The sequence below is a fragment of the Anser brachyrhynchus genome, assembly GCF_964034855.1.
Source record: "Anser brachyrhynchus genome assembly, chromosome: 12".
Lineage (NCBI taxonomy): Eukaryota > Metazoa > Chordata > Aves > Anseriformes > Anatidae > Anser > Anser brachyrhynchus.
This window is the reverse complement of record NC_137707.1, coordinates 15851780-15864974: the sequence shown is the minus strand read 5'-3', so window position 1 is coordinate 15864974 and position 13195 is coordinate 15851780. Positions and strand designations below refer to the sequence as shown.

The 13195-nt window shown below is 37.7% G+C and overlaps 1 protein-coding gene across 4 annotated transcripts in view; it reads right to left on the bottom strand.

The window, feature by feature from the left end:
* Positions 1 to 13195, bottom strand: part of LOC308176832 (uncharacterized protein) — a 173530-nt gene that overhangs the window by 33696 nt on the left and 126639 nt on the right. For 2 of the 4 annotated variants that reach the window (XM_080553102.1, XM_080553103.1), the window contains 4 exons: positions 2929 to 2993; positions 2324 to 2359; positions 1341 to 1530; positions 34 to 168 (listed from right to left, as the gene is read on the bottom strand). In XM_080553102.1, the coding sequence (XP_080409228.1) occupies positions 1455 to 1530; positions 2324 to 2359; positions 2929 to 2993 (177 nt within the window). In that variant the 3' untranslated portion in view covers positions 34 to 168; positions 1341 to 1454. Of the gene's footprint in view, positions 1 to 33; positions 169 to 1340; positions 1531 to 2323; positions 2360 to 2928; positions 3020 to 3553 lie in introns of all 4 variants that reach the window. The other 2 variants (XR_013938672.1, XR_013938673.1) reach the window with 1 other exon arrangement.

Genomic DNA, 13195 nt, shown 5'->3' with positions numbered 1-13195 from the left:
ATGCTTCTATCTGCCTCCTCATGCAATACTCACCTTTGGTTTTCAGCTGGGTAACTGCGAACAGTATGGAGTATCTGTTGTACATCTCAGTTGTCTGAAAGTCTGGTCTTCTAAAGTCCACAAGACAACTTCAGATGAAAATACTCATCAGCCAAACTTGACAGAATCCTAAGAGTCAAAGTATAAATGCTGTAAGCAATCTATTTACCTCTACTATATACCCATCTTTGATCCCATTACAAATTACAGGTGACACCTATCATTTTATCATGGAATTGACTTTCATCTACAATTCAGTCAGATGGAAGCAGCTAAAATGGCTGTAGGCTCTCCTCCTAACTGCTCCACCTGGCATACACTTGCACATTGCATGACATGGTAACGTTGCCCTGACAGAGTAGGATTCTAGTCAGACCCTTGGAGATTGCAATGCATTTGTATTGGGCACTATGGAACTCAAAATTTGGCTGCTGAGGGCCACACTTTGCAACAAGGTCTCTGATGGCCACGCGAGAAGGGAAATGAGATCTAATTCCAAGCACACATAATACTGTGTAATAAGTTGGTAAATTTGCTAAGAGTGCAATGGTCTTTGAATCACTGGGGACAGATACCAGAAACGTGATAAATTGCGTTCATTTCAGAGGGAAAGAACCTGAGAAATGATCAGAAATCATCAACCAAAGTCAACTCCTCCCCAGCATACCAAGAACTGCAAAACCAACAAAATAAGCAGATTACCAGGCACAACCACATAAACACCAAAATGACGGCACTAACGATATTGGTAGCTTCTGTTGCTATGTCCTGTTCCATTTCTTTTTTCTATGCTTTCTCTACTGCTGTTATTTAGATCACCCTTTTCCACACTCCTTGTGACCTTCAATTTTCTTTGTCAACTTCCATGGGGTACAAGGGGCTCAAGATAGTAAAATTCTTCAGCTAAATAACAGTAATGAGGTAATGCTGGTGGGCAAAAAATGTAATAGAAGCCAGAATAACTTAATTGGGCTGCCAAATCTGAGCTTGAGAATGAATTCATATTTTTCTTTTCTTGGTACAAACACTCAAAGCCTTGAGTATCTTATGGGGCTTAAACAATAACTGGAAGACTATGATATAGCAGCAAATCTATTAAAGCTTTGCCCCAAAGGAAAATTAAGACTTATTCTCTTCCTCTTGTAGGGAAACTGAGCACTTCAGTTCTGTGTTTTCCATTTAATGCGTATGTCAAAATGCCTTAAAAAGCATTATTTCTAGCAGCCATATCTGTGCCTACGCAAAATCATTCCGATTAGGTACATACAGCTTATGTGAAAACTTATAACTCTAGCACATACCTGGGTACTGGTACGAAAGCTACACAGTGAACTGCTTTATTGTTTCAGCTGACCAAAGACAGGCAACAAATGAAACATACAGATAATTCAAAACACTCTCCATCTTCTAGCAGGTTAAATGCAACAGGACCTCATGCAGCATCCCTCATATGGCCCTGTCTGGCTAATGCAATGGTCTGCAACAAACAACCTAACAAAGAAGAAGAAGGGAAAAGAGGAGAGGAGAAATATTTTTCTGTTCTCTCAGGAAGAAAAACAAAAACAAAAAACATACATATCAACATCCAAAAAAGCTAAAATATCTTATTGAAGCAACTAGTAGCTCTTTGGTGGAATAATAATTCCTTTAATTTATTTCAGCTTCCCCTACGCCTTTTATATTTAGCAGTACAGTGCTATTCATGTGACATGAAAACCCATCCTGCTTTTAGAAAAATGACATAAGGATTTTACATTAACAGTTATTTACCCACAGTAAATCAATACGATATACACACAGACATCCTAACAAAAACTTCCAACTCTCAAACACATCACAAACACAAAATACACCCTGCCTGTGAACTTATCTTTACCCCAATTCAGCTATGATCTGAAAAGGTTGCACATTGCATTTCTAAATTTTCAAATTGAATTTCCCCATCTCATAAGCTTCCAAGTTAGGGGAAGAAAAATGCAGGAGACATTTCCCTGAAGAGAAGCTCCTGGCTCCCAGGTGAGTACTGACAGTGGTTTTACATGCTATAGTGGAGCAAAGCCACTGCTGCAAGACCTGCAAAACATCTCTTATCACTCCCAATTTGGATGCCGTTTTGTTAACCTCAGACCAACCCTGCAGAAATCTAGCTAACCTAACAACACTGACAGCGACTTGGTTTAGACTGCAGGTTAAAAAATGTAATATCCAATTCCAATGCAGATGAGGGAATCTTAAATATTACCTGTATTATGCATGGTAATCTGAGGCAAGATGGGACCGTTACCTGGTTTGCTGGAGCTGAGATCCTCCCAGATGTTTTCTATGTAACATGAACCAAATAAATTCACTTGTAAGAAGTAAAATGTTTTCCAAGACCTCTTTTCCACACTGCTCATTAACTAAAATCTCAATAGTTTCAGGGGGCTTCCTTGGTAAGTCAGCAGCAACATCCCCTCTCTGTCACACTGTACAGAAACCCTGGCATAGTTCTGCACGTGCGTGTGCCACCAGCTTTTGAACAACCGTCTGAATGTGTAACTTGGGCTGAATTCAAGTTTCGCACCCCTCAGCTTTGTTCCCTTCTAAGCAATCCTTGTCTTAAATGGCCAAAACAAAGATCTCAAACTTTATTTACCATGTAACCTGTCACTGTGATTAAAAAAAAAAAAAAAGCCTTGCCCAACTTTCACGGAAGAGAGACAAGGCTTGTTTCGTTTTCCCTGCCAGTTACTTCTACTTTGCAAACCCCATTCAAATGCAGACAGTTACTTTTGAACACTGAGAGTAGGTGTTAAATTGAGATTATGGTAAACAGCAGATTTCTTTGGTTGGTGAAGAAATTATTTCATGAAGACACAAGAGAATTAAGCAGAATTTCATGTCACTTACTGTATGTGCTGATCAGAGAGTGAATGATGAGTTTCTTGCTGTGGACAGCTGCAATCCTCTGCAGCCTTCAGGTGGAAGGAAACGAAATTCACTTTTTAAAAAGGAAAAAAAAAACTTCTTAGTCCTTTCGGGTAAAAAGTAAACAGATCTTTCTTGCCAGATTTATTATTCTATTTACATGTTGCCTGAACGTGTCTAAGAACATTTTGAAATATTTTTCCCTTCTGTATCTCATTTCACTATTACCATGACAGCTTGTTTCTGTCAAAGAGAAAAGACTGTTGTTCTTTTCATTATACATACCAGCACTGAGACCTAGACTTTCCTTAGTCTGAAGGGAACACCAGTTTGGTTGGTGGGGACTATATCATTCAAGCTGTTTGGTAACAAGCTATGAGTATGCACAAGAGACTTTAAACATTACTACTATATTCTAAAAGAAAGAGCAAACAGGTGTTCTCTACAACGTAGGTTTTAGTTCGTAATGCTAATTAGATAGCAATTACAGCTTCTGTATACTACTTGGTAGCTATCCTTAGCAGACAAAAAAAACAAACACTACCGATGATACCTTCCACGTCCAGATAAAAAATATAAAGGGGGGAACAACCTTTCCTCAACATACTTGACCTTCTGGTGGGTATCACCTCCTCCTGCAGAGCTGGCACTAAACTTCACTCAGGTAGGCAAGCTGCAGCTTGAAAGCAGAAGAGCACAGGGCCTGTCAAGATACCTAGGGACTGGGAAAACAAGCCGAAATCTTCTACTCTTTGACCATAAGTGCGAAGCTGTCCATTCTTCTCTTCTCCACAGTGCTGGTCGAATGGCCAGTGCTTGGCTGCCATTGACTCCCTCTGTTGGCTGCATCTATGTCCTCCGGCTCCTGGCTTTCAGATGGCATGCACATATGCTATTCAGAGCAGCACAGACTGTCAGCTGCTTATCTAGTGTATTATGTGACTAGTGAAGTGCCACATGGTTGAACACCAGGAAACATATTGCTTGCTTTCACTATCAGTGACCTAGAGGGAAGAATATGCAAGAGAGGAAATTTGCGGTGATAAAATGGGGCTGGGACTGGGAAGCAGGTCAAAACAATGAGAGAGCTAGACAAAAAAGTGACTGCTAACTTCAAAGATGAAATGCATGGCCTATACAAAATCGGCTGATGCTTTAACAGGAACAAAATACAGACAGAGCTAGTCCAGCAACTTGACCAGAAAGCAGAATACAAAGTTTTAACTGGAGTTAAAAAGCTGACACTGACAGGAGAACATCTTTCTACTTGTAATACTCACAGCAAATCCTCTTTCTCCTATGTTTTCTGTATAATTAAGGCGAGCTTTCTCTGTAGAGCAATAAGGGAAGCAAAATCACACAAGTTCTTTAAAACTATCTTTTTGCTGTTGATATTTTTTTTCAGATGCAGTTTCAAATTTCTCTCCTGGCTAAAAACTTTTTTTTTTTTCTTTTAAACAGAATCCTGATAGGCTCAAATAATAACAAGGTTTCTACTGCTGGAACTTAAAGAACATTAATGTACATCTTAACGTTGTTGATAAGATTGTAAGATTCGGCAACACTGAGACATACATAAACTCTCTCTTCATCCTCCTGCTTAAAATTTACCTCTTTGAAACACCTAGAGCTAGCTTGGCTAACACGCTAGCCTGATCACTTATCCTGCTGCACTGGATAGCTTCATTTCTCCTGCTCTCCCTTATTATCCACACATTAAACACAAATCCTTTTCATATGCCTACATTACCAGTTGTGGAACAAAGGAGAAAGGACCGGGGCTCAACTTGCTGTGATCTGTTATGGCTCAAGGACCGCATATCCACATGATGTCATTTCTAATAACGAGGTTCAAGCCAGTTTCCATTCCTAGACATGCAGTACACGTGCAGAGAGCCAACTTCTGCAGGACTGCACATCTGCATCGCAAGTAGGTCACCCGGAAGAGTAAACCAGCACATGACTTCAGCCTGTTTCATGAGGTGGGAGACAGTTTTGAATGCACATTGCAAACCTTCAAGTATGGGTGCAAGGCAAATTCATGAAAGAACAACCCATCGTGTGCCCTAAATTGCTCATTGGGATGCACCCTTTGCATCAGGGTTGAGAGCTCCCAGCACAGTGATGCTGCTAATGCTACTTATGTTATTATGAACAAATAAAATTAATAACAGGAGCTAAGCTTATGCCATCTTGAAACCCTTCTATTTTGATTTTGTATGCAATCAGTTTTCTTATGGAGTCAATTCCAGTGGAAAACATACAGAAGTTCAGAGAGGATATTCCAACCCAGATTCATCTAACCTAGGATCAAGGGAGCTACCAGGGCAAAATGGATCAAGCTGGGGACTTGAGTTGGAATATAGGATAGGTTGAAATTTAAAGAATATGAGCCTTCCTCTATAGAAAAGTTTTTTGTCCCATAAAATAAAAAATACTAGCAAAACATATTCAAATTAAGAAGATAGTTGGACTTTCTATTACCCCATGTTACGCGGTTATTAAGTGGACACTTTATGAATTAGACAGCTATGCCCTCAAACTTATTTAAGGGACTTCATCTAAAACACGGAACTCATTAGAAAATAAGATTAGGTTATCTGAACCTGTAGCATGTATTCAGTTTGACTCTGCAGTCAGGATTCAGAACGGAAGCTTAATTTGAAGTGGAATCAAATTATCCTGTACTCAAAACTAAATGCTGTTGGAAGTGCTTTACTAAATTGCATTTAAACCATGCTTTGGTGCTGTTCTGAATTGTGGCCATTGCTATTAAGAAGTCTAGTTTGAGACAATTCAGATTTAGAAGAAAGACGTTAAGTCTATTTTCAAGAATTCTCTTGCTACTGAAATTCCTCGGTACTGTTTAAGATATTAGCTCCATATCTCCTTATGCCAAAAAAAATATAGATAAATAGATATAGGTGATTAAAACAAAACAAAAAAGCATCTTTCTTTGCTAGTGATGCAGTTTTGTTCATCCCAAATTACCAACCTTTTCCTTTGTTACAATGGTTTCTTCTATGCATGAATCTTGGCATATTAATAAAAAATAAATTTGAGGTTGAGGCTGATTAAAACTGAAAGTAAGCCTTGATCTGACATGTTATTTTGATTGGGTTTTCAAAGTTCACACAGTTCTAGTTCTAATTTATGTTATGCACGGTATATATCTTCTTGGTTGAACAATTACATTATTCTAAACAATTATATTGCTATGATACACATAATGCATGGCTCCTGAGCATAAAGTTCTTTAATGATGGCAGACTGTAAAGTGGTACAGTTCACTTTTAAAAGGTCATGCATCTTTTTTCAGTAGATTAACATTTTATCTTTTAATGGTGTTAAGAAAAGGTCAAAGATTCTAACAGATGGAATATGGAAAGCTTCTATTGAAGAAGATCAATGTGTTAAGCATCAATCTAAGTCCAGAAACACAGCCACTTAATGACTGTTGTTCTTGCTTTATTTTAAATTACCACTGTCTTGACTGTTTGAATGCTAAAATTACATTTTCATATTAAAAAAAAAAAAACACGTCACTATCTGATACATATCTATGCTTGTGTTGTATTTTCAAGAATACGTCTTTATTGTACAAAATAAGAGAAGTCCTTTAAATAATTAGCTTACCCTTAGGCTAATGGCCTGTCATTTTGACATCCAAGTGAATGCAGCAGAACGATCCCCAACAGCAACATGGAAGATAATTTTATATTGGTTTAACTGGGTACTTTTGCAATAATTTGAAGGGATATATGCTTTCAATCAATTCTCTTTTCTGCTGTAACATGCTGTTGAATAGCAAAATTTTAATATTGGTGGTAATATAAACTTATGATTATATTCTTCCAGAAGAAAATATTTAGGTACTAGACCTTTGCAAGAGTATTTCATTACCATTTGTAGCCCCAGATTCTGTAAAAGAATAAAATCAAAGCATTTCTGCTCTCCCAATAACTTCAGACCTGAAGGGAAGAAAGTGCCAAGTTTTGCTTCTTCTTCTGCTACATGCCTCTACTTTTATAAAGTAACTCATACGACAGAAACCATGATTGGTTTTCTGTGTGCTAAAGTAAATACAAATATAAAAAAATAACAGTAGGGGGTCAAGCTGCTTTGTAAAAAGTTATCAGACAGCTTCTAAAGATTGTCAAGCTTACGTCTCTGCAGTTTGTATGTGCATTTTTCAAATGTACTTGTCTTCCAAGTTCCTATTATCCCCTCTAGTCAGGCCTGCTCCTAACAAAAGGGCTCCAAGGACAAGGTAAAACTCCTGTGGCATTAGGGATTCTCTTCAGGGTCCTTGGAGGTAACTGCTATTAAGCAACAGGAAGCGAATTTGCACTCCAGTACCCACCTACACATGAAAACAAAATGGTGAGTATTGGGGCTGGCAATATTCTTCCTTCTAATGGGAATGCAAAACAGTATTTTGATGAATTACTGAACAAGCTAAACCAGACTGAGAGTTTACAGGGATATCTGTATTAAAAAAAATAAAATAAATTTCAGAACAATAGCAATACTGGACATAAGCCCAATCCAACCAGACACAAAATAATAAAATATTTGTTGCTCAGATTACAATAACTAAAGGGTTATTCAAAATGCAAGTTTATAAAGAATAATCTCGTATTTTATAGTTTAGCCTCATATTAGAAAGAATCTTGGAAACTTGAGGTTTCTATTTTCAGACAGAAATCAAAGTCAACCTCACTCCCATCCCAGCTTTTTGATAAATCTCATATTGCTATCATCTTCTAAGTGCTAGGATCTAGGAGATAAGTTATCTTTTACTAGGATATAAGCTCCATACCGTTACCTCCTATATTTCGTTTTTCACCCTCTGTAGGTTGGGCAGAGCTGCTATCTCCTCCAGTATGGGGAAATGACACTACTTCTACAAACTGATGAGAGGAACCAAAGTTTTCCTCAGAAGAAACTGTGTTCAAAACAGACTGTGTGAAGCATAATTATGAGGTTTCACTTTTATTTATAAATATTTGTTACAGAATTCAACTGCCTATACCAAATACTCCCAGCACCAGCAGCTTCACCGTTAAGATTGTACTGCCCTAGAGGAGAACCCAGCCTTAGTTCCCAGGTGAAGAATGGGTTTCCAACATATCCTGAAGCCAACACAAGCAGACTTTTTTGACCACTCTGGGCAGAAGGCTCCAAAGCTGTCAACTGCTCCTTGTTTCCTCAGCGTTAAGGAAGTTTCAAGCACAGGGGCTGGTGGTTATTTTGAGTGCCACAGCACGGCTTGTTCATGACCACTTTCTCTTGGGTAGGACAGCCTTTGGGAGTTCAGTTATCAAAAATGCTATTCAATGGTGAACTGATTGCCTTTATTGCTCTGAAGACACATGGTGAGGTATTGGACTAATTAAGCAGGCTGACATATTGCTCAGTTCTACTGGATTTAAAATACAGCCCCACAAACAGCTCTGCAAAGGGGACAATTCCTACTGAACTGTGAAAAAATAATGAAAGCAACCAGCAGACACTGCTGACTGTTTGATCATCTGGTAGCACTTAGGACTTTAAGAGGATAGTTCAAAATCTCTTTTAAGTAGCTGAAATATTCAAGTAAATCTTCTTGCTCCTTTACTTGCTCTAGCCACTGCATTTTTGGGAAGGAACATAAGCCCGAGTCATCCTCATGCAAACTTCAGAGTCACCTTGAAACTGAGGAAGAGAGACAACTTCTCTCTAGGTGAAGCAACCTAAAGCAATAAAGCCGGCCACTGTGAACGTGCTAAAACCAGCACTCAGACCATAATTCCTTGTGAACTCCCTTCATGGTTTCACATACAGACTGGGTAAGATAGGCGAAGCAGAAAGCCCTCACTAATTTCCAAAATGGCTCGGTGGGAAAAGAACAGAGTCGGCACAGGGCAGTGCCACGCACTGGCAGTACACATCACTTAGCAGACAGCTCCAAAAGCATGATAGCTACCTGGAGGATACAAAGAAATTGGTATTGCTTTATGTAAAAGCAGCAGCAACTGACGCTAAAAGCCATTATGTTCTCCCACTATCTTTGAATAGTCAGAGATGATGTTATTACAAGAGACAAATTTACAAAGCCAGAAAGCCACAAAATAATCTTCTATGGTAGCCACAAAGTCTGCAACTCACTACAGGTAAAAGGTAAGTATGAAAAAATATGAAGTATTGATTTACTCTGTTTCAATTTTTATTTATTTATTTTTAAAGTCCATGATCTTTTCACAGGTGCTATGGGATCCAAGAAACCAGGGAAAAGATATTTCCTTTCCATGGCTGCTCCAGAGCACTGCAGGCCAAATTATACTCCTGCAAACACCTCTGGGATGCTGTATTTCTCCCTGAATTTGCACAGCTGTAAACACACAGACGCCAGGAAAAGAGCATTAACACATGCAGATTAAATAGACTCCAACCTGCTTTTCTCTCTTCTGTCTCTGCTCCGCAGAGCTGGCGAGAGCAGAAGCAGTAAATGCTTATGGTTGTCACTTGAGTCAGCACATACAATTCTTCATACATGTAGGAACTAGATCTGCTGAGGAAGAAAATACCATTTCTACAATAACTTTTCACAGTGGAACTGTGCCTTAAATCAAACAAGCAAGTTCTGAGTCAGCTCAGTGGCAGAGCAACAACAATTTGATCTGCTACGTGGCAAGCTTTGGTTTGGAGATACTAAACAATTCCTCATCCCGGGCCCCGGGCTTGTAAGTATGATAGAAGATGATGCAATGCATCCAGACTCTGGGGAGAAAAGGAACAGTCATACCACTCTTGAGAAACCCTTTGTGCAGAAAAATTTATTGTGTGCCCCCAGGTGCAAAGGCTATGGATGAAATGCAACTCAATAAAGACAAGCCATGGTGTTTCAAGACAGCTAATGAACATTTCGGTATTTGCACTTAGTCAGATAAAGCAGCGTTTTCCAGTGGAGAAAGGAGACAGTAATCATGCGAGCATGATTTCTATGTGATAAGAAATGCTCCCAGAGTTTTTTAAGCCTCGTGTTTTGTTTTTGTTTGGTACAAAGGTAATCCTATTAATGAAATCTAACCAGTTCTCCCACCTTTACGCTTCCCTTGTTTACTTTTTTTAATGTAATTTTTCCAAGGAGTTGTATTTCATTTATGAGGGTCACCTGTCTTTTACACAGAGCAGTAGTTTTATATTTTCCACATATATGGAGCTTCATCTTGCATACTCTTTACTTCCCACTCTATAAAGTGGTAAGAAAGTCCATTAAGATGTACTATGATTTTATAATTTATGTGTTCTGTTTGATTTCCATGTTTAAGTGCAGCTGATGAGGCCTATGAAATAAACAGCTAACATCTTAGTGCTCACAGACAGAATATCAACATGAGCACCAGGAATTCATAACACTTATGGAAAGCAGTGTTGCATATATGCAATAAGATACAAGAGAATATTTTCAGGAAATACCCCTTATATAGCACCCAGTCAAGCTTCTGAAGGGATTATTCATTATAAATCATGCTGGCTTGATAATGAATTCTGATAGAGGACATGATGTTAATTCAGCTATTCCTTTCTCTTTTACTCTTGGATTTAAATTAAAAAATATATTATTTTTTAGCCTTTGAGTACTTCTGTGATCTGATTTCTTACACCCTGCAGGGGACAGCATTGGGTAAAGAAAAGTAGAAATCATTTGATAAAGAAGCATTTGCTTTCAATGATCAAATTGTACTTTGTTAATTGAGATACAAAAAAAGTGTTCTTTTAGGTCGGTACAAATCCTCTGTCTCTCTTCTCCCTTAAACTCTGCTGAATTATTAATCGGAATTACTTTGGTTACATAGCTCATTCTCCTATCAGTAGTGAGAAAATTTCTCACCCATTTGTAGCCACCAGCATTACTGAAGGAAAAGAACTGCTGTGTAGTATTGCTATAACTTTGGATTTTCTTCTCCTAACGGGCTATGTAATCCTTTTTTTCAGCAGCTATGCCAAATCCCATCTATAGCATCAACATAGGTAGCAATGTGGGGATGAAAAAAAGTTGCTTTTCTACTATCACCTTTCATTAAAGTATATAGATGCGTATGGACACACACACATATATTTGGTCTGTAAACGTGTACGTAAATGCAAGCCAAAACGTTTGCCTTTTATTTTTCTCAGCCATTGTTGCAAAAATAAAAAGTGTTCTCTCCCCTGCAAATAGGTCTGTATTTAAAAGTGATATTGCAAAAGGTATATGGTAGCCTTGTTTATTTTGGACAGATGCAAAGAAGTATCTCTGAACTTCTGCCAGTGATCAAAGGAACTGATGATGTAGAACAGATTCATGGGCCATGTCCTATCAGCCTGCACTTTACTCATCATCCATCATCCAAACCCTAAGCCTTTTTCTGAGTGATGATTGCACCCTAAACACATAAAATTAATCACCACTCTAGCCTGGCCAGGTGTCTTGCCTCCAGAAATTATCTCATTGCAGCAAAAGAACTGCTAGAATCTGATATCTGTACTGTAATTTAATTTAAAGAATACTGCACAGTAATGCTAAGATTGATTTACATATCTGAAAAGTTTCTAGTTTCACAAAGCCAATATAAATTCTTGGAGAAATATGTAATTGGGAAAAAATGGTTGATCATAAAATCAGGTAATTTGAATATTTATTAGTTTCTGGAATTTTCAGTTGATGCTTTCTACCCTGATCGTAGCTTAACATAGGTCTCAAAATGCAATTTGCAAAACCAGAAAGGCCAGGTATTTGAACCAGTATAAATTCACTGTTGTATTCCTACATAAATGAAACACTAGCTTTGGGAGACTGGAATCTACACAAATATCTCCTACTTGGATTTTCAGGGAGCTCATCATTTTCATGTTTACATATATTTCCTCATTCCTTCTTCAGAAAAGGGAAGAGAAATTAAAGAGTAGGATATTAAACTATTCTGTGCAATTATACTTTCAAAATGGCAATAGAGAAATCATGGCTAAATTTGACAGTGGCTAATAAATTGGGTCAAATATATACCATATTTGTGAAATGCAGAATTCAAGATGTGCAGGCCCTGGCATGCTTCAGCTGCTCATCTACACACAAACTCACCGTTTCTCACACAGAACACACACAGCATCTCTGTGTTTTACATAAATAGGCACAATTATAAGTACAAATGTGAAAATAATCTCTACCTCATGATAAATGGAAATAACAGGCTATTTCCAAGATGCATATTAATGAGGAGAAAGGAGTTGGTTCTTTGCTATAAATATAAGGCCTCACTCACAGGCAAATTCTGCTAGTGTTCTGCTTCACTTCTGGATTAACTGCAAATCCTAATAATTTGCTTTTAATTGGGAGCTTAGCTCCTATATTAAATTATCATAGTAAAGCAAATGTGCCCCAAAGATGTATTATTAAAATAAAAATAACACAATATCCTGGTTTAAAAAAAAAATCTTATTTGCTGTAGAACCAAAAAAAGAAAAAGCATCTGAGAAATAAATAATAGGGAAAAAAATAAATTGGCCATTAAAGTACCTTAATTCAAATAACACCACTACCGCAAATTTCGGGTGTGATGCTTCTATATAATGTGGCTTCCCCTGACTGTGGTCTCTGCATATTCAGGGATTTTTTTTTCTCCCTTTATACTTTATTATAAATGTACACATCTTGCTCTCTTGCTGTTTATAATAAATACTCTCACATGGAGTATACAAAACAAAAAGATAGAGAGCATATTAGTGGCCTGTTGTTTCAGTACTAGCATACTTTGTCTTCTGTGTTCAACGCTCTTCCAAAAACCAAGAGTTATATAAGCATGTGAAAATCACGTTTTTGTCACCCAAATAGTGAAAGCAAATCTCCACAATGCAGAATTACATCAAGATTTATGCACAGAGTGACATAATCTCCATGAAAATCAACTTGTTTTCGTACAGAAATGAAGTAGCCTCCACAAAATAGTGTGACTTTTCTAACTAGTATTTAAAAAAAGAACAACAACAAACAAAGAAGATAGGGGAAAAGGAAAATAATTAAATTCTAGATAAAGCAAATACCACAAAGTGGAAAGAAAATTGGCTTCAGATTTAGAGTAATTAGAAGGAGCAAGAGATAAACTTAATAGATGACCTAATCTTCCTTCTCTTGAACAATCCTACAATACTGTGTGTATAAGATGTAGGTTGAAATAAATAAGAAACAGTTTTCTTCTTGGTTTTGCTGCCAAGAACATACAGTAGC